We start from the raw sequence: 21,654 nt of genomic DNA on the forward strand, positions 1-21,654 counted from the left end.
CCTACTGTTGAATTCCAGTCACCCATGAGTATTAAATTTTCGTCTCCCTTCACTACCTGAATAATTTCTTTTATCTCATCATACATATCATCAATTTCTTCATCATCTGCAGAGCTAGTTGCCATATAAACTTGTACTACTGTAGTAGACGGGGGCTTCGTGTCTATCTTGGCCACAATAATGCGTTCACTATGCTGTTTCTAGTAGCTTACCCACACGCCTATTTTTTTATTCATTATTAAACCTACTCCTGCATTAGCCCTATTTGATTTTTTATTTATAACCCTGTATTCACCTGAACAAAAGTCTTGTTCCTCCTTCCACGAACTTCACTAATTCCCACTATATCTAACTTTAACCTATCCATTTCCCTTTTAAATTTTCTAACCTACCTGCCCGGTTAAGGAATCCGACATTGCATGCTCCGATCCATAGAACGCCAGTTTTCTTTCTCCTGATAATGACGTCCTCTTGAGTAGTCCCCGCCCAGAGATCCGAATGGGGGACTATTTTACCTCTGGAATACTTTACCCAAGAGGATGCCATCATCATTTAATCATACAGTAAAGTTGCAAGCCCTTGGGAAAAATTACGGCTGTAGTTTCCCCATGCTTTCAGCCATTCGCAGTACCACAACAGCAAGGTCGTTTTGGTTAGTGTTACAAGGCCAGATCAGTCAATCATCCAGACTGTTGCCCCTTCAACTACTGAAAAGGCAGATGCCCCTGTTCAGGAACCACACGTTTGTCTGGCTTCTCAACAGATACCCCTCCGTTGTGGTTGCACCTACGGTATGGCTATCTGTATTGTTGAGACACGGAAGCCTCCCCACCAACGGCATGGTCCATGGTTGTTGGGGGGATTGAAGAGTTATGAGGCAAAATTTAACATTCATAGTTAGTTGTTGCATTGGAAGTGTATGAATTAGGGGTTGCGTTTTTTTTTTTTTTTTTACCCGAGAACTTATGATTATATTTATTGTTTCAACATGACATTGCTGAGAAAACAACTTACATTTGTCTTATTACTGAAGTGCACTACTCACTAGTAGTGTTGTATTAACAAGCATTGAAGCAAAAATATGTGAATAAATAACTGTGCACCATAACGTAACGAAACTACATTAAAAAAATTTACAAAAATCTATTCAGTTCAACTCAAAGTCACAGCCAAAATTTATTATTATCTGTGAACAAAGAAAGACACCAAAAGTAACAATCAGATCAACATTATTTAAATAGCTAAAACTTACTGTAATACTTGAGATAGCAGACAGTATTACATTGCAAGAACAAAAACAATAAAATGTAAATGTTATTCATGTTTAATTGAATAAAAATTACTACTAAATGTGATGATCAAACATAAGCTGATAGAAAAAATTATAACACCTAAAAGTAATTAATGTAGGCTATTGAAATTTCAGGAATACATATATCTAGGTAGCATATTTATTAATATTGCTAGATCACAGGTTAATGTAAGTGCAACAAAATCCATTGTGGATATGAAATGCTAGTACATTAATAACCACCATAACCGCCTAAATGTTGAATGCAAGCAAGCAAACATGCACAGATTGTGTTGTACAGGTGTCATTTGCCAGTCTCTGGGATGGAGTTCGATACCTGTTGCACTTGGTCGATCAATACAGGGTTGGTTATTACTATTGTACGTGACACTGGAGTTGTCGTCCAATAATGTCCCATATGTGGTCGACTGCAGACAGATCTGCTGATTGTGCACACCAAGGCAACATATCAACACACTGTAGGGCACATTGGATTGCAACAGTGCTATGTGAGCGAGCGTTATCCTGTTGGAAGACACTCCTTGAAACGCTGTACATAAATGGCAGCACAACAAATCAACTCAACAGCCTGACGTACAGATTTGCAGTTATGTGGTGTGTGATAACCATGAGAGTGCTCTTGCTGTCATATGAAAACAAACCCTTGCCCATAACTCCAGCTGTAGGTCCTGTGTGTCTAACAAGCAGACAGGTTGGTTGCAGGCCCTCAACTGGCCACCTTCTAACCAACACAAAGCTATCACTGGCACAAGCAGCTGTCATCAGAAAACACAAGAGACCGGCACCCTGCTCTCCGATGAGCTATCGCTGACACCGCTGAAGTCGCAAATGGCGGTGATCTGGGGTCAGTGACACGCATGCTACAGGCAGCTGGCTCGAAGCTGTCACTGAAGTAGACGATTTGTAACTGTTCGTTGTGTCAATGTGATGCTAAATGGAGCTCGTATTTCTACTGCAGATGCAGTACGTTGGCCCAGAGCGATACGCCAAATATGATATCTTTTCTCTCATTAGTGCCACATGGCAATATGGAGCCCAGTCTACTTACGACCATACATTCCCATGACCACCGATATCACCAATCATGTACAGTGGCACAATCCCTGCCAAGTCTTTCAGCAATATCACAGAAGGAACATCCAGCTTCTCATAGCGCTGTCACATGACGTTGTTCAAACTCAGTGATGTATTGGTAACGTTGTCTTTGTCGCCTTAAAAGCATTCTTGACTAAAATCAGCTCACGACGTCCAGCCTCAAAGGTAAGTTATAATCAAGACCATTACACCGTGCCGGCCGGAGTGGCCGTGCGGTTCTAGGCGCTACAGTCTGGAACCGAGCGACCGCTACGGTTGCAGGTTCGAATCCTGCCTTGGGCATGGATGTGTGTGATGTCCTTAGGTTAGTTAGATTTAATTAGTTCTAAGTTCTAGGCGACTGATGACCTCAGAAGTTAAGTCGCATAGTGCTCAGAGCCATTTGAACCATTACACCATGTACTTAAAATAAATCTGATATGGATTTTCGTAGTGGAGCTACTAACGCCACTCTTATGTGACTGGCGCGAAAGGTGAATAGACATCATCTTTCAGATGAGGAAACAAGCCTACCAACTTTCATTTATGTCGTACAACTCTTTCTTGGTGTCGCGATTTTTTTCAGTCAGTGTACTATGATACTCTAACAAAAACAAAAAAAATTCTAATGACATACTGAGACGTTTACCTCAATACATACAGAATATACACAGAACTAATCCAACATGAAAAATATAGTGATTCTCTTGTACATGCCCTGCAAGCAGAAAATACATCTCATATATTTCGTGGCTGCACAGAAAACCGTTCAGAGAACTAGGTCTATATAATACATAAGTGATCCCCATAAATAAAAGATTGTAAACACGCCCACTGATATCATAACATAAGCTACTCACGGCCAAACAATCCATAAAACCAATACAAACTTACATGCTCATGGGTTAGGCTTGTCAGTGATATGTGCTCTCACACAGTGAGATAACCAGACTTCCACACACTGACATTATAAAAAGATACAGTACAAAGTGCCTGCAGGTGCAGATGTCAGTTCATACATGATATGTCCCCTTTATGCAAAGATTCCGACTTGTCAATACTGCCTTCATGCACATACAGAACACCACAATTAAAATGTCATGTGATGGTCAATGTACTAGGCTGAGTGCACAATGGCTAGCATCTCACGGGAAAGCTGTAAGCTAGTAACCCTGCTATCATCATATCTAAGATGTCGTGAAAAAGCACCATCGCCAACACACTAAAACCGCCCATTAACAAAAGATGCACTATTATTACATATAGCAACACTAGTAGTAAACCAATTGCACCACTAACAGATGTGATAAGAAGTAAGTGAACATACCTCCTACAATGCCAATAATAGAATCTGATACCACCACATAACAGTACTAGTAATAGCAGTAACACCACTAATAAGGTCAGATACCACAATGTATCAAGACAGACATAAGATTGTCACTGAGTTGTAGCCAGTATGAGCTTTCAGGAAGCTAATGCCTCTTGGACCCAAGCCTTAAACGAAATTTTCAAAACCACCAACATATTAAGATCACTGTTACAATGGCAATATCAATTGAAATGCAACTAATAACCACATATTGAACGGAATGGACAGTGTCTTGAAAGGAGGATACAAGATGAACATCAACAAAAGCAAAATGAGGATAATGGAATGTAGTCAAATTAAATCGGGTGATGCTGAGGGAATTAGATTAGGAAATGAGACACTTAAAGTAGTAAAGGAGTTTTGCTATTTAGGGAGTAAAATAACTGATGATGGTCGAAGTAGAGAAGATATAAAATGTAGACTGGCAATGGCAAGGAAATCGTTTCTGAAGAAGAGAAATTTGTTAACATCGAGTATAGATTTAAGTGTCAGGAAGTCGTTTCTGAAAGTATTTGTATGGAGTGTAGCCATGTATGGTAGTGAAACAAGGACGATAACTAGTTTGGACAAGAAGAGAATAGAAGCTTTCGAAATGTGGTGCTACAGAAGAATGCTGAAGATAAGGTGGGTAGATCACGTAACTAATGAGGAGGTATTGAATAGGACTGGGGAGAAGAGAAGTTTGTGGCACAACTTGACTAGAAGAAGGGATCGGTTGGTAGGACATGTTTTGAGGCATCAAGGGATCACAAATTTAGCATTGGAGGGCAGCGTGGAGGGTAAAAATCGTAGAGAGAGACCAAGAGATGAATACACTAAGCAGATTCAGAAGGATGTAGGTTGCAGTAGGTACTGGGAGATGAAGAAGCTTGCACAGGATAGAGTAGCATGGAGAGCTGCATCAAACCAGTCTCAGGACTGAAGACCACAACAACAACAACCACATATTAGGAATCAATGTATGAATAAGAACATATTAAGAAACGAGAACCTTCAGCAAGGAAGCCTGTAAGCAACAAATGCATAATATAAGAACTAGTCAACCATCCTGAGGTGAACGAGTTCAAACCCACTGTAATACCTACTACACTTATTTAATTCGCGATGAGCAAAGCACTCGAACTATAAATCATTAACACAGCTTAAAAAGCCAGTGGCTTTCTCTTGTCCATATAATTACACATCAACATACGTGAGTCCCTTAGTGGGAGCTCCAGAAAAAAAAAAGTCGTGGCGGAAGTAAATGGAAAATATATAACAATATAAATATAAACGCAAAACACTGAGATTCTTTACCTTTTACATAAAATAAGGTTTGTCTACTGGGATACACTACCTCAAAAATGTTATATATATAGATACGAAGCATTGCATAAAACCTTCACGCAGTTTGTTAACATCACTCTCTGGACGCTTGATTTTACATTTCATGATTACAATTTCTTCCAAGATGTCAGTGTTCAGCCTATAGGGCATTTGTGCGAGATATCTGAATCTTCGCTAACAACCTGCAAGTTCTGTTTATTAGGCACTAAGTGGAAGTAAACGACTGACAGGATTATTCATTTCATCGTGCTCCCTACATCTGATATGGAAGCTTCACTCATCTGGCCTGCGCATCTCGTTCTTCATGATCTATAAACCATTGCCCATTTTTCTTGGATGTTAAATACACAGTTATTACATTTAAGTCTCTCAGCCACCGACCCACCTTACCTGAAACTGGTCGACGTTAATATACTTTGCAATATCTCTTCTTCTTATCGTCCACATTCTACTTAAGGAGGACACTACCCACTGATCCCTTTTTCGTACCATCTCTTTCAATATTCAGTTCTATTTGTTAACCATCTCCCAAGGATAATCTTTCACGTGGGCCATATGTCTAATGGTATCTAGTTCTCTCCTTGTCTCTCTATTGCTCAACGGAATTTCCTGCACTCTATAGAGGATTGCTCTAAAGGCAACGTGTTTAAGGTACGTGGGATGTCCAGAAGAACTTGGTGTCAAATTATATGTTGTGGTGGTCATATCATAAATACTGAACAGAATTTTTCTTTCATTCAGAGAGACGTTTAAATCCAAATAGGATGGCTTATCTTCCTATGATAATACGACGGTATATTTAATATAAGGATTTTGGCTATTAACCGCCTTACACATTTCATCTAACTGATCATTATTACCATAAAAATCTCAATTATATCGTTAGTATACACCTTATAGCCCACTGTCTTGTCCTTGAACGTGGCTGGGCATTAAGGAATCTTTGTTCAAAATGGGCCATGTGAGGCAGTGGCTGTGCGGGAGCCCTCGGCCAACTCCATATTTCATTCGTAAGTTTGTTCCCCTAATTAGAAAGAAGACTACCAATTATAATTTCGTAAGATCAGCAAAGCTCGCAGTCGTCTTGAAAAGTAGTGCCTCCAAATTTTTTATTCTGTCCTCAATATCGGTTGAGATTTTATATGTCATGCATAGCACTTGGTGAACCTTCTGGCATCTGAGGACGACATGATCACCACAATCCTCCTCTCCACGTTTACAGATTCGTGTGTTACTACATCCCAGAAGGTGCAGAATTTTGGGATATGGACCGTGCCCTCGACCTCGTGCACCATACCTAGTTGTGCAATTTGAATATGTTCCCGATGCTTGACTATATGTGTTACACACTCTTTGTAGTGCTCCTAACATCCCAATCAGACAGCTATTCATCTAACTTCGAGGCTCATAAAAGTCTTTTATCAATGATATGCATACCTGTGATCTCATACACATGATCATATTGCTCACACCCTAACCGAAACAGCACTTCCCTATAACAAACCACGATATCCATCAGACATATCCTAATTATCACGAATAAACCCTCTATAGGTGTAGTACAAAAGGCACAGTGAGCTCCACTGAATTTGTTGCAGTATTGTTTTGTTGCTCCCTAGTCTAAGATGATGAGTCAAGATGCTGGTAGTGACGTCCATAATGGTGTTGAAGTTAACTTCGTGATATAACCATACCACATGAAATGGTAATTTATAGTCAGTAGTCCCAGCACAGGCAATATTATGCATAATTTTTGCCGCTTTCTGAGTAACAGATTTTTAGTGTTCTAGATAGTATCTTTTCTCGACTAGAAGAAAGCCTAAATATCTGCTAGCAGTTCTGCGTTTTTCAGGTATTCCATCAAGCCTCACGGAAGGATTCCTACTTAAGAGAAAGCCTTCCCTTCAGAAGTATGTACGTGGTTCTATGAACAGCATTAGTCAGTTTGTTGCTCTTGCACCGACGCTGCATCTGAGGAAGAACATCGCTCGCCTTTGCCTTAAGTCTCGCCATGGAATCTGCAGACACACCTGCTAGGATGTCACAGATGTAACTGGGTTCAATACTAAGATCTCAAACCAGTGGACTACTTACAGAACTTTGAGGTTAGCCCTTGGCAATATTTTTAATTACCTTTCTCTGAAGCCCTGGCATACGATTTAGCAGAGCACTACTCCAACAAATGAGAAGTCAGCTACTACAGAGACCATTTATCCACTTTAAGGCACAAGTTGAATGAATATTTTGAAGTGTTTGCTGATCAGATATGAGCTGTGTCAGGTGGCACATATGTGTTAGGGTGGGGCGCCACATGTAATGACGTGTTAATTGAGGTAGCTAGAGCCAGAACAATTGACGTCTTCATATGTGGAATAAATCTGCAGATATATAGAGAACCAAAGGTGGCCTCACCTACTTCACTACATGAAGCAGTAAGACTGATACTTTTTTGCAAGGTGACTGCAAGGTTCGTCCCTACTCTGTCGCAAAGCAATAAGCTGCGCTACGTTTTTGTAAATGGTACGCATTCCAAACACTGGTATGCAAGTACTGCCTGTCCAAAAGATCAGAGACTGAATCTTCAATAGCTGAATTCTCCACGTGATAGTAGAAAAAAGTGTGAGTACACGTTGGGGAAATGGTCAGGGATCAGGCCCCACCACCCATCCTCCACGCAATGTGGGCAATGTATCCAGCCCAAGACAGAAGTGTAAATGAGGTGACAAACAGTTTTAAAGGCCAATATCAGAGGAAGAGCTGCCAAAGTGTCAGTAGACACAGGAACTCAAATTAAAGCATTATTTGTTTCTCTTAATAATAAGAGTGCACTTAAATCGTGCACATTAGTGGATTAAGAGCAGAAGTAATACTGCCCACAGGAATATGTTCTGTAAACCTGCAGATGCATGGTAAGAACTATGGTTTTGTTATTAAACTTGGGAGAAGAAGCAGAAGGGATTTCAGTGTCATTCTAGAGAAGGATTTCCTACACTGGCACTGAGTGGTGGAAGATTATGGGACGCATATTATTCGATTCAGTGTGGCAGCTATTTCTGTGGAACTCGCGACCCTCAATCGTTAGGAATTTGTGGAATGAGGCCTCTTCCACAACCTCCAACAGAACTACATACATGGGCATTTGGAATTTACACAACTGGTAACAATCAGCGCCTGGCACAGGACAGACTTCACGATCCAAATACTGCCTAGATTGGACTTTCTCGTTGGTACACTCAGTCTAAACAACGTTCTATACAGGTCGTAGATTCATGTGAGAAGTAGTGTAAATAAAATAGAGAGACTGGTAAAGAAGTTTTGTGCTCCAGTATTTATTGATGATTTTCGGTAAGGTGATATAGACATTACACGTGGAACAATACTTGCTAGTGCTCAGGAAGTTGTTGAGGAATAATTTCAGTGAGAAAATAAGTTAAAGCGTAAGAGCAAGAAGCAGCTGACAGAAGGAGAATTTGCACGGTAGCGCCCTTACTTGAAAATCAGGCCTATGAGAAGTTAGCACATTTGCCAGTGTCAGTGTAATCTTTTGTACTCGATATTAAAGGAATATGCTTGGCTGTTCGAGGAACAGCAGTATATGTCAGTCACTGACATTGTACAACACGGAATTCAAACTTAAGACATTAGGCCACTTGCTCAGAAACGGGACAGGTTCGGAACCGGACAGATTCCTATTTTATCTACAATCTGTTGTTCAGGATGTTACACAACAACTGCTAGTTGCAGGGATAGATCAATCCTCTGCGAACTCCTGCGAGGTTCCTATCGTTGTGGTACCCAAAAAGGCAATCAGTAGAGAGAAAGCCTATCGCCTATGCATTAACGTACAAGCAGTAAACAAGGTAACTACCACTGATACCTACCCTCTACCCCATATCGACGAAACATTAGACAGACTGGGAAACTGTAAGCATTTTACTACCTTTCATATGTATTCTAATCAGCACCAAATTCCGATTGCACCAGAATACCTAAAAACCGCATTTGTGGTTCCATGAAGGTTGTATGAGTTTTTGCACATGCCTTTCAGCCTTACAAATGCGCCTGTCACTTTCCAAAGATACGCTGACTTGTTACTAAGATGATTGAAGCCTACAACGTCTTTAGTGTATTTGGATGATATCATATTTTCAAGGAGTACTGAGGAACATTTGGTGAGATTGAGGTACGTTTTACCAAGGTTACAGCTTACACATTTGAATTTAAAATTGTTTTTTCTGCACAATCAAAGGTTAAGTACCTGGGACATATTATCAGTTCAGATGAGGTTAAGACAAATCCACAGCTATCCAAACCAGTTGAGACTCTTCCAGGCCCACTAATGTTAAGGAGATGCAACTTTTCTTGGCCTCACTAATTATTATCATCTTTGGTCATGGATTGTGCTATGACACTCAAACGATTAACTAAGTTGTTAAAGCAAGTTGCAGTGCTTTAGCGGACAGAAGGAATTGAATAGGCTATGAGGAAACTTAAATATGATTTGACAGGTACACATTATTAATATACTGATTCGGAAAAGCCTTTTATCCTTTGAACAGACACCTCGAATATCCTATAAGTGCTATTCTTTGTCAGGAATAATTGCTAGCACTTAAATTCGGAGACAACTATTTTAGATGTTATTTCTACAGAAGAAAATCACTGTGGTCTCTGATTATACTGCTCTTTTGTAAAGGCTCAGTTTAAAGGACCCCAATAGTCATTTGACTCGTTGGGCATTAAAAATCATCAAAGAAGGATTATGACGTATGCCACAAACCAAGCTGTTCACACCTGAGTACTGATGCATTGAGCCATAAGGTCAAAATGATTCAGACTGACAATGTTTTAATAGAAGCATTGAGAGATGTACAGTGTCACTGGTACAATTCTCTTCCACATTTTGTCGCAGTTGATCATATTCCATGACGCATAAATCCCCCTGAGCAACAGAGTCATAATTGCAGAAAGAGTTGCAAGCATGTATAATAGCTCAGTATCATGGCACTTTGCAGGCATGTCATAATGGACAAAAACCATGAATGCCAGAATAGACACACGGCATTGAACGGAAGATAGACGGACTAATGTTCAGAAGTACATCCAAAACTACTTGCTTGTTGTCAGAGGTCAGTCCCACCAGGAACTTAATTTGCCTTGCAAACACTTCTAGACGCTACAGACGTTGCAAACCCGTTTCAGAATGTTGCCTTAGACAATGTCAGGTCGTTCCCACAGACCACACAAAATAATAAATATATCCCATCTATCACAGATTTTTTCTTAGATATGTAATTATAGTACAAGTTGCAGATATGACTACAGGAACAGCAACAAGTGCCTTTGTTAATAGTTAAGTTTTATCATTCGGACGTCCTGATAATATTTTGACTGAATGGAAGACTAATTTCATATTCACCCTGTTTTTACAAGTGTACAAATTACTACGAAACAAAAAAAAAACAGAGAAACACTCCTTTTCATCCAAAAGGTAATAGCCACCGCCAATGTGTTCATCAAACAACAGTTCGGCTGTTGTCTTACTACATAAACCACTCAATGACTGGGACAGGTAGGTTTCCTATGTAACTTCTGCGTAAAATAGTCATATACATGCATCAACTAGGCATACATCCTACGAGGAAGTATATGACGGTCTATGAGCTCCCCATCTTAACATGATAAACTCCAATCTGTCGTGGATCTGGCAGAAGTTGTCACCTCAAGGCTATCCGGAAGGAGATCAAGCAAAATAAATATAAGCAACCCAGAAAACAAAGTGAACGACGTAACAAAATGGCTGTGCTTTCTCTGTATAAACCTGGGGACCTACTTTTGATTCGTAAGCCCATGATTAAGAAAGGGAAGACTAAGAAATTCATGCCTCAATACGAAACCCCTTTTTCGATCATAAGAGTAACTTCTGTTAATGCAGACCATACAGTGGTAGTACATTATGTCTGGTTACAACTGTATCATGATAAAGCTCTGCCACCCTCTGTAGTGTCACTTAGTCCAGCTCAAAATAGTTTATGCAGAAATGCAGGAAAAAAAGGACAAGTTGCTGTCAGCATATACTCAGTATGCCTTGAGGTCATGGGACTGAGGTATTGTTTGTTTGAACGAGTTTCATGTGACATTTTATTCTGTATAGGAGTGATTTCACTGTGGGAAGAAATGTATTTTATTGATGCAGTTGTGAGTAATAATTCTGTCGTTCAGTCAGTCATTTTGACTGACTAGTGCAAACGAATTGTGCTAGAATGTGAACCAGTCTCCAGTTGAGGCTAGTTTGCCATCTCTCTTTTGCAGTTTCTTTTTTTTTTTTTTTTTTTTTTTTACGCAAGAATTGCTTTCTACAGTACGATTGTGCCTTGCTGTCTTCTAAGTTACTGTATATTAATAGCAAAGTAACGAGAGCAATGATAACGTAAAAGATTAAAGTGTGACGGGAAGTAATTGCTTATACAGTGGACAAGAGTTTAGAGAGATCAGTTGTTTTACAATTATAATGTACCACTAAAAGAGAATGTGAGAGGCTGCTATTCATCATCATCAGGAGGTTACTATGTTACTCTGTAAAGCTTTAGAAGTTCCTTTAAGTGAGAAACGCACTGTGGTGATACATGAAATGACTGTAACTTTTGCGTTATGTGCACTAAAGATTTTATATCATGTGAAATGGACTTTTTACGAACGCATTTACACTAGTGAAAGCGAGGTTTAATCAGTACTACATTGCTATAAGATGAGAATGACAGTTTTAAAGTAGAAGAATGTTTTTCTTAACCAGCTCATAAGCAGCGTTGAAGTGAAATAGAAAACTGGAAACGTTAAAAACAAAGTGTCTTTCCAGTAACTGCTATTAATTGAATGGTTTCTTTACAGCAATACATATTTTTCTTTTGCCGAGTTTTGTACGAAAAACACAAACACCATATTTTCACTTATTATCAGATGTCATGCTATTTCCACTTCACTATCAAAATTTACTTTAGGATTCATAGGTCTCTTGTCCACAATAGGCAAATAAAGTACTTAATTAAATACATGAAGAGACAAGAGATAGGTGCATTCATTTATATAACAGTTAAGAATCGAATTTGGAACAATCAGCGGACCTCTACAGGGTGGTCCATTGATAGTGACCAGGCCAAATATCTCACGAAATAAACGTCAAACGGAAACACTACAAAGAACGAAACTCGTCTAGCTTGATGGGGGAAACCAGATGGCACTATGGTTGGCCCGCTAGTTGGCGCTGCCATAGGTCAAACGGATATCAACAGCGTTTTTTTAAAATAGGAACTCCCATTTTTTATTACATATTCGTGTAGTACGTAAGGAAATATGAATGTTTTAGTTGGACCACTTATTTCGCTTTGTGACAGATCGTGCTGCAATAGTCACAAACGTATAAGTACGTGGTATCACATAACATTCTGCCAGTGCGGACGGTATTTGCTTCGTGATACATTACCCGTGTTAAAATGGATCGTTTACCAATTGCGGAAAAGGTCGACATCTTGTTGATGTACAGCTATTGTGATCAAAATGCCAAACGGGCGTGTGCTATGTATGCTGCTCGGTATCCTGGACAACATCATCCAAGTGTCCGGACCGTTCGCCGGATAGTTACGTTATTTAAGGAAACAGGAAGTGTTCATCCACATATGAAACGACAACCACGACCTGCAACAAATGACGATGCCCTAGTAGGTGTTTTAGCTGTTGTCACGGCTAATCCGCACATCAGTAGCAGACAAATTGCGCGAGAATCTGGAATCTCAAAAACGTCGGTGTTGAGAATGCTACATCAACATCGATTGCACCCTAACAATATTTCTATGCGCCAGGAATTGCATGGCGACGACTTTGAACGTCGTATACAGTTCTGCCACTGGGAACAACAGAAATTACGGGGTAATGACAGATTTTTTGCACGGGTTCTATTTAGCGACGAAGCGTCATGCACCAACAGTGGTAACGTAAACCGGCATAATATGCACTATTGGGCAACAGAAAATCCACGATGTCTGCGTCAAGTGGAACATCAGCGACCTTGGCGGGTTAATGTATGGTGCAGAATTATGGGAGGAAGAATAATTGGCCCCCATATAATCGATGGCAATTTAAATGGTGCAATGTATGCTGGTTCCCTACGTAATGTTCTACTGATGTTACTACAAAATGTTTCACTGCATGACAGAATGGCAATGTACTTCCAACATGATGTATGTCCGGCTCATAGATCGCATGCGGTTGAAGCAGTATTGAATAGCATATTTCATTACAGGTGGATTGGTCGTCAAAACCACACCAAAGCCCGCACGTTCACCGGACCTGACGTCCCCGGATTTCTTTCTCTGGGGAAAGTTGAAGGATATTTGCTATCGTGATCCACCGACAACGCCTGACAACATGCGTCAGCGCACTGACGATGCATGTGCAAACATTACATAAGGCGAACTACTCGCTGTTGAGAGGAATGTCGTTACACGTATTGCCAAATGCGCTGGGGTTGACGGACATCATTTTGAGCATTTATTAATGTGGTATTTACAGGTAATCACGCTGTAACAGCATGCGTTCTCGGAAATGGTAAGTTCACAAAGGTACATGTATCACATTGGAACAACCGAAATAAAATGTTCAAACGTACCTACGTTCTGTATTTTAATTTAAGAAACCTACCTGTTACCAACTGTTCATCTAAAATTGCGAGCCATATGTTTGTGACTATTAGAGCGCCATCTATCACAAAGCGAAAAAAGTGGTCCAACTAAAACATTCATATTTCTTTACGTACTACACAAATATGTAATAAAAAATGGGAGTCCCTATTTTAAAAAACGCAGTTGGTATCCGTTTCACCTATGGCAGCGCCATCTAGCGGGCCAATCATAGCGCCATCTGGTTTGCCCCTTCAGGCTAGACAAGTTTCGTTCTTTGTAGTTTTTTCGTTTGACGCTTATTTAGTGAGATATTTGGCCCAGTCACGATCAATGGACCACCCTGTATATCAAGTGTTTGGAATTAACACTAAAGACTAATTTATGGAATGAGTAACCTACATAGATCATGTACTTGACACACTCGCTTAAAATCTGGAAATCACAGCTATTTTAAATTACCCAAGAGGCTCGTAGTACACACTGGTGGGAAGTTAAAATGTATAAAACAGTATTATCTGGAGGTTGTGTTAGCCTTTTGTAAACAAAGAATAACACACACTGCAAAATTTTACTAGTAGTCAGGCAAACGCATGCATATAGTGTAGCATACGTTAATGTTTGGCAGCACCTTTGCGCGTCAGATGATCTATATTCTTTGTATGTAAAGGATAAAATGGTTCAAATGGCTCTGAGCACTATGGGACTTAACTTCTGAGGTCATCAGTCCCCTAGAACTTAGAACTACTTAAACCTAACTAACCTAAGGACATCACACACATCCATTCCCGAGGTAGGTTTCGAACCTGCGACCGTAGCGGTCGCGTGGTTCCACACTGCAGCGCCTAGAACCGCTCGGCCACTTCGGCCGGCTAAATCCTGGTCTTCGTAATTTGTGGTGGAATGTATCGTACCTCATGTGGACTGATCTGGTGAAACAAGCGATTTATGGTTATGAGTTTTGTCATATGCCATTATAGAAACTGTATTACGCCTTTAAGAACTACACTTTCCTCGTTTCTCAACCTACTTTACAATAGACTTCAGACGTGAAATTCTGAACATCATCACAAGTAAGTCCATTGTCAGAAGACACTGCTACGTGTTGAGAACACAGATCCAGCATGACATAAATACAGGGTATCAATAGTAGGTCAGGAGAACGAAAGCATAGATAAGTTGAATTATATAGTGCTTCTGTATCACAAATAACTTAACTTCATTACCAGACAATGATACTTGAAACGCACTAAAGACACAGAGGGTGTCAAACGCAGGTTCCTAGCAATGGTTTGTGAAAGGTAATGTTTAATTATATCCAGTTCTATATGAAGTTAAGAGACAAACAATTTTCAAACAACAGTAGCACCTTCACTGTCGTATTGATGAATAAGAAATACTTAGGGTTTTGCAAAGAAGGGTAGATGCATTGATTGTTGTAATTACACAGTGATGGGTTAACTGTTCTTGTCACTGCGACAGTTACTGTGAAAGCATGCCATTCATAAATGTTCATTTGCATTTAACTTTAAATATTTCCATGAGTACCTCTTTTTATGCTTTGGTTACTTTTTTCTGTATTTTGTTTACTGTATTTTAAGTGTGATAAAAATGACGTCATTATAGTCACTGTGCTCTGAGACTTGATAAAAACAGTGAGATCGTTTGTTGTACTAATATGTGGGAGATTACCTTTCTTTAAGCTTTAACACAGTATTTCATTTGAAATACTCTGATCGTCAGTGTGCATCGTTCTTATACAACAATGATTTTATTTTTTCCTTTTGTGGGTAAGCCAGTAACTTTGATTTAATATCCTTCTGGGAAAACTTACTTATTACATGCACTGCAGTGACGCATGTTATCTTTCCATCCACTTTTGGTATCATGAACTACACTGCGTGTACTCCGGCCAAGTAATACAGTACTATTTCTTAATTGTAGTTGCGCTTTCACTACATCTACCAGTATTCAAATGTGTACGCATAATTAAAAAGAGTTATTCCCACAAGACCTGATGGGAGTTATCTGTATTAGAAATGGTAAATATCCAAGTGGACATAATTTTGATACAACCCCACAGATACGAATAAAGGTATGTATGGATCCATGGTTGTACCATTTTGCTGTTAGACAATCCTATGGTGCTTGCACGTGATAATGAAGATTATGCTAGCCTTTTTTTTAACCTGGCTATCTGCTAAAAATGCATGTAGAGTCACTGATTCTCATTCTCAGTAAACAAGGAGGAATAGGGACAACCTCTCAATGACATGGTTTCTTACACTACTGCTAATGTGTGATGAACAGTCACCCTGTACTGCTGGAGAAATTCTGTAGTCACATATCATTGCAGTTAGTTTCTTAACCTTTCCCTGTTACTCCTGTCCCTACTATCATGTCCCTCTATCTGTTCTGTTCTTCTTCTTACGTTAAGAAGGGACTAGTCTGAGCACATCTTGACCATGTGACTCTCATAGTACCATAGTTCCAGTTCTATTTCACTATTCCAGCCAATACTATGAGTTATCGCTGCTGCCTTGTTGCAGTGTCTGCTTTAACTATTCTCCAAAGACTTATTGCACGGTATGTGCCGTCTCTCAATTGGTTAGTTAACCAAGGAGCCAGGGTTATTTTCTAGAGGAATGATTTGGCACATCAGTTGCCAAACGGTAAGTGTTTTATCAGTGACAGGAATATAGCTAAGTACTTCATCTAGGCCCCCAATAAGCCTACTTATTATTTATCCACATCATCTTGGCTCATATATCTTACCAATGGGAATATCACCACTCCATTCATGTGTTTCACAAATTAGATGTATACCTTGTTAATTATGGACTTACCACTCCATAAGAGAACTATCTGGAACCTTGATCATTCTTTTAAGATATTCATATGGTATGTTTCAATTGGACAAAGGTGATTCCAGAAAGTTTAGAACTGCTTCCAATGTGCATCATAGTCTGAAAGTAATAGCACTGCTCTCTCTTACACTGTCTTTCTTTACAACAACTTATATTTAACATAAGGATGTATGACCAATAAACAATGATATAGTGTGAGAAATGTGATATGCCTTGTTCAATGTACAGCCCTCCTGTTTATTCCATATCATTAACTGCTCAAAAATTTATGTGTGAAAGGAACCAATGAGACTCGCTAGACAGGCAGTTAGTGTCTTTCAACATCTACCCCATGCAAATGAGACAGGAGGATGTTGCTTGGCCTTCTGGTTCCTCCAGGGGCGTCCTCCTAACACGGTGTGGTTAGCCATCACAGACTCTGGTCTGGTCTCACCACTTACTTATGATTTGTCTTTATACTATGGTCCTTTCTACCATCATTCATCTTGCTGTCACACAAAAACATGAGTGCCCCACTTGCACACTGAAAACTACAGTACCTCACTTATGGTTGTAGTGGCTCCACTCACACACAACACAAACACCTATGAAACACAACATTCGCTCTTGGACCCTAACAAAGTGTTCCCTGAACGGGTAACTATCTCTAATTCATACACTATCATGTTATTTTGACTCATCATGTTTCACCTACCACTGACACTGCTTTTAATACTATGTGTACACAGGCAATAATGTTCCACATTGTTTCCAGTATTAACACTGATCTACCCTTGAGTATCTATCTCTTTAGTATATTTTTAAAATAATACTGGAGCCTCCATTTGATGCTTATGAACACTTGTGCTACATTACTCGACGTCATTGAGCAAAAGGGGACCTAAGAGATTATCTACATATTCCACTGCATGAAATGTATCATTCAGCAGTACACAATCACATTTATCAAGCAGTTCCTGGCACCACACCAATTTCAGCCTTGCTCACTCCTTCAAGAAGAAATATGAATAATGATGTCTTTTCCCAATGTGGCCGCCACCAATGTTATCAGTTACGCTCATACTCTAATTAAATACTCACTAAACCACAATTTTGTGCATTTGTCCCTCCAGTGATGTGTTTTACCTACCAGTTAGGCTCTGCTATTTTGATGACATGAGTGCAAACACATCTGATGACCATCATTCCGTGTATGGAAAGATTTAGAATGCTTCAAGCAATCTGTTCAACTGCTCTGTGCTTGCCCATCTGTCACTAAGCATGAGAGCAGTGACTCTGTATATGCATACATTTCTGATACTGGTTACTTTTGTGACTCATGTCCACAAATACGTACCACATTATGCATTCACATGTAGTACACTATAAACACGTATACAGTTGGACACACCCCAGTGTCTTACATACCTACAAAGATAACGTACTACTTGCCAGCATTGCATCACTGAGAAAAACTATGAATGCTTTGCCTCTTTTAACTCATTTACTTACCACGTGTATCTATAGGCGTTTCTGCCCATTTCACATTCCTTTACTACCTTTAGCTTTGACATATTTTTATAGCACCAGAATAAAATTCTATGGCTTTATGACACTAATCTTGTATGGCAGCAGCACACTCACTTCGATTCCTACTACTCATAAGTTCATTACACCTTGATAGGCTGATGAGATGACGAAAAACGACTGATTCATCTAGCAACAAGCTCCTGCCCTTCCTATTACTTCCCTTTATGATTAAATGTAAGTTGCAGTAATTGTAGTGCATGATGTCACCTCTTTTCCTGTTAATTTATTTGTTTCTCACTTCATACTGTCATGTTCTGCCATCTGTTTATTATCACCTAATTTAATTAGGACTGGCTTGGACCAGTTAGGTCCCTCAACAGTCACAAGACTACAATCCTTTTCAAAAATTGACTACTGTGAACACCTGTTTTCAGTCCATTACATAGGCTACCCTGTATGGTGCATAACATGCTGGTTTGCTTGAGACATCACGTGCATGGACAGTTGATCATGATTCCCTACCTAGTTCACCTCCCATCCTTATTAAACCATCTGTTATATTTTAATACATTATAATTATAATTGTAACCAATACCAGCAACTTTAATTTCGTTACAGACAATTGAAGCTGGTTTGGCCATTTTCCTATCAGGTTAGCCCTCTACTCTTTCCCATAGCTCACCAAGGGAGGTATCACTACTGGGTAGGTCCACTGGCTCCTATTTTGACATCCTTGTCCTAAATCTAACATCTCCATATTCATGCCCGTTTACATAATGGACACTTCCAAAATGTGGTTTCATTCTCATTAGATTTTCAGAAAAGTGAGGATAGAAACTCACATTCGATTTAACAACAAAGTATATAATTAGTACAGCTACAGTAAACCATACACATTAGCCAACTGTTGACCAAATTCTGCAATATGCTAGGCTATAACGTCTTATGTCCCTTCTAAAAGGATGCCAAAAGCAACTGGCTGTGAATTCAGTCCTCTCAACATTCAGCCCTACTCAACATAAATCATCACTATTTTTTCGAAAGAATACCGAACTTTTAAACTTGTGCAAAATTTCAAGACAACTAGCACCTGTGAACAAGCTATAAATACTGCTGATCAATCATCTTGACTGTGAAGCCATCGAACATTTGTACCCTGTTGAAATTGCCTCCACATGAGTGCTAACTTTTGCAGCATGCAAGCAGAAATGACCAGACAATGGGTACTACCATCTCTGTCTTTTCATACTGATTTAATTCTCCTTCACTAAATTATAGACTCTGTTCATCCTGTGAACAACCAGTCACAGTACCACTCCGCCATGCTATGCGAGTTTGGTTTAATGGAAGTGCAGCTGTGCTGAAAACAAATTTGGTATCCCTGATCAGACTGACGCTGATCGCTGTGACAAAGCTCCCCAGCGAGCTTCATTCTTTGTTACGCAGTATCATGAAATCCTAGTATGCTTGCATGTATGGCTCACTCACAATGAAGACCTTTCAGCTACCAACTGACAAACCCATAATATAGTCACTGTGCTAATACTGCAATATTAGGGACTTAAAAACGCGCTCCAGCGTGACTTAATAACCATTCACAGGGAACTGTGCAAACTCACTGCTACTCTGGAAATAACTAAAGCCTTACAGATCTTGTTGTATAACACCCAAGCAACAGTTGAATGTTCAAACCCTGCTCACTACCATTCAGCCATGACTGCAAGAGAGACTCAGCCCTAACTTAGTGCCAGCTGAAACCTTCCAGCAAACCATAACTAATAATTCATTTCATGCATCAGTACACATGCAAATGATCTACTCCACGTAGGTATCAACCTTGCTGTATTATTGCACTAATGCTATTGTACAACTGTCATGATCTACAGATGTGTTAAATGTGCAGATATCCCTGCCCATGACTTCCACCAGTTGCAAATTTGAATGTTATCACCTTTTCTTTACTTGTCGCCTGTGTAGCTACTTATGAACGCCATGTTTGGCAAATGGACGTCCTGTTTGCTTGCAAGTGTTATTCATCAGACTGTCATGTAGTTCGAGTTTCACCTGTGCATTTATAATAATTATTATAAGAGGCCTAACTTATTACTCTGAGCCAGTGTCATGAATTGTGAAATTGCATTGCTTTTAGAGGGTCCTAAATAATTCCGTTGCTCTAGCACAGTTGTTGCAATCCACAAATCTCTATTTATGCCCATTGGGAACAGATTACCGTATTTGGTAGCACAGTCAACTATAGCAGCAGTTCTCTGCTGTAACCATACATTTACACTTCTGACTTATCGAGTTTCTCTAACATATGATGCATATAACAATTATGATGTATCACACCCACCATTAGCTTATCTGCTCATTTAACTTACAAACACAACAGCTTTAAACTTTTTCTGCTAATTTGCCTGAAACACCTTTTGTGACGGCACCTAACTGACAGCCTGTCTAAACTACCAAACAAATCGAAGACTCGCTTTCTGCAAACCACTGACGAATACTAGCTTGGGAAAATTGCAAGTTACCACTGACCACATCAATGCACACTTCACTGAGTGGAGTAAGCTGGAATACCTACATACAGTGGTTGCCCTGGTGTCATCTCTCTTGCAGTCACTGTAGTTGTCCTCATAATTGTTATATGGATCATATGTAATCAAGGATATTGTGAAGTATTCAGATCACCAAAACCAGTGGTGGACAGGCAGCAGCTGTTGGGTAATTTTATACTTAAGTGGATTTTGGATCCTGGCACAATTCAGTCACAACTCTCGTTTATGACTAAGCATTAGGAGAAGGGATGCTAATATGTATTAGTTTGTTTCCATTGCATAATTTTGTCATTTTTCTTATTCTGTAACATGGGAGAGTTACATTCCACTCAGTTAAGGACCAAACCAATGAGGTAGGATTTAACAATCAGTATCAATTGAGTACATGAAATAAGATTTAATAAAACAATGATAGTGCTACAGTTGTCTTAATGAGATTAGCTTATTATGGATATATAATCAGTTTGTAATGTATCCTTCAATAACTTTGTAATGTTAACTTTTATACTACAAACTGCAGAGATTATAGAAAAATTATGAATCTTACCAATATTATTTAGCTAAACCTCCTTTTGTATTGAAATACCCAGCCTGCCTTTGCTGCTGCACCCCTTCGATGCTGTGTTACAGTCTTTCATGATCTTCACAACTGGTAACAACAAATGGTGGCCCCAATGCTGTCATTCCTGACCACAATACTATATCACTGCCCACGGGAATCACCACTGCAGCAGCCTAGCCACTGCACAGCTGACGCATCTTGACAGCCCTCATGCTGTCCCTGCTGCCTCAGAACGTGGTTGGCACATCTGTTGCCTCTGCACTACAACACCACCGTACCAGTGCATCATCTCACTTGGCTGTATATATTTCTACAATAACCAAAATCAGTCAATTCGAACTCATAATTATTGTACTATTATCTGTAACTTCTTAAATACTTTTGAGTTTTCTATTTCTG

At 39.5% G+C, this 21,654-nt stretch overlaps 1 protein-coding gene across 1 annotated transcript in view; it reads right to left on the minus strand.

Moving 5' to 3' along the window:
* Positions 1-1,099: 1,099 nt before the first annotated feature.
* The window catches only part of LOC124720405 (zinc finger protein 99-like), a 146,652-nt gene continuing 126,097 nt past the window's right edge, over positions 1,100-21,654 (minus strand). Inside the window, exon 7 of the mRNA XM_047245745.1 lies at positions 1,100-1,186. Within this exon, the coding sequence (XP_047101701.1) occupies positions 1,164-1,186 (23 nt within the window). The 3' untranslated portion in view covers positions 1,100-1,163. The remainder of the gene's footprint in view (positions 1,187-21,654) is intronic.

The sequence above is a fragment of the Schistocerca piceifrons genome, chromosome 11, assembly GCF_021461385.2.
Source record: "Schistocerca piceifrons isolate TAMUIC-IGC-003096 chromosome 11, iqSchPice1.1, whole genome shotgun sequence".
Lineage (NCBI taxonomy): Eukaryota > Metazoa > Arthropoda > Insecta > Orthoptera > Acrididae > Schistocerca > Schistocerca piceifrons.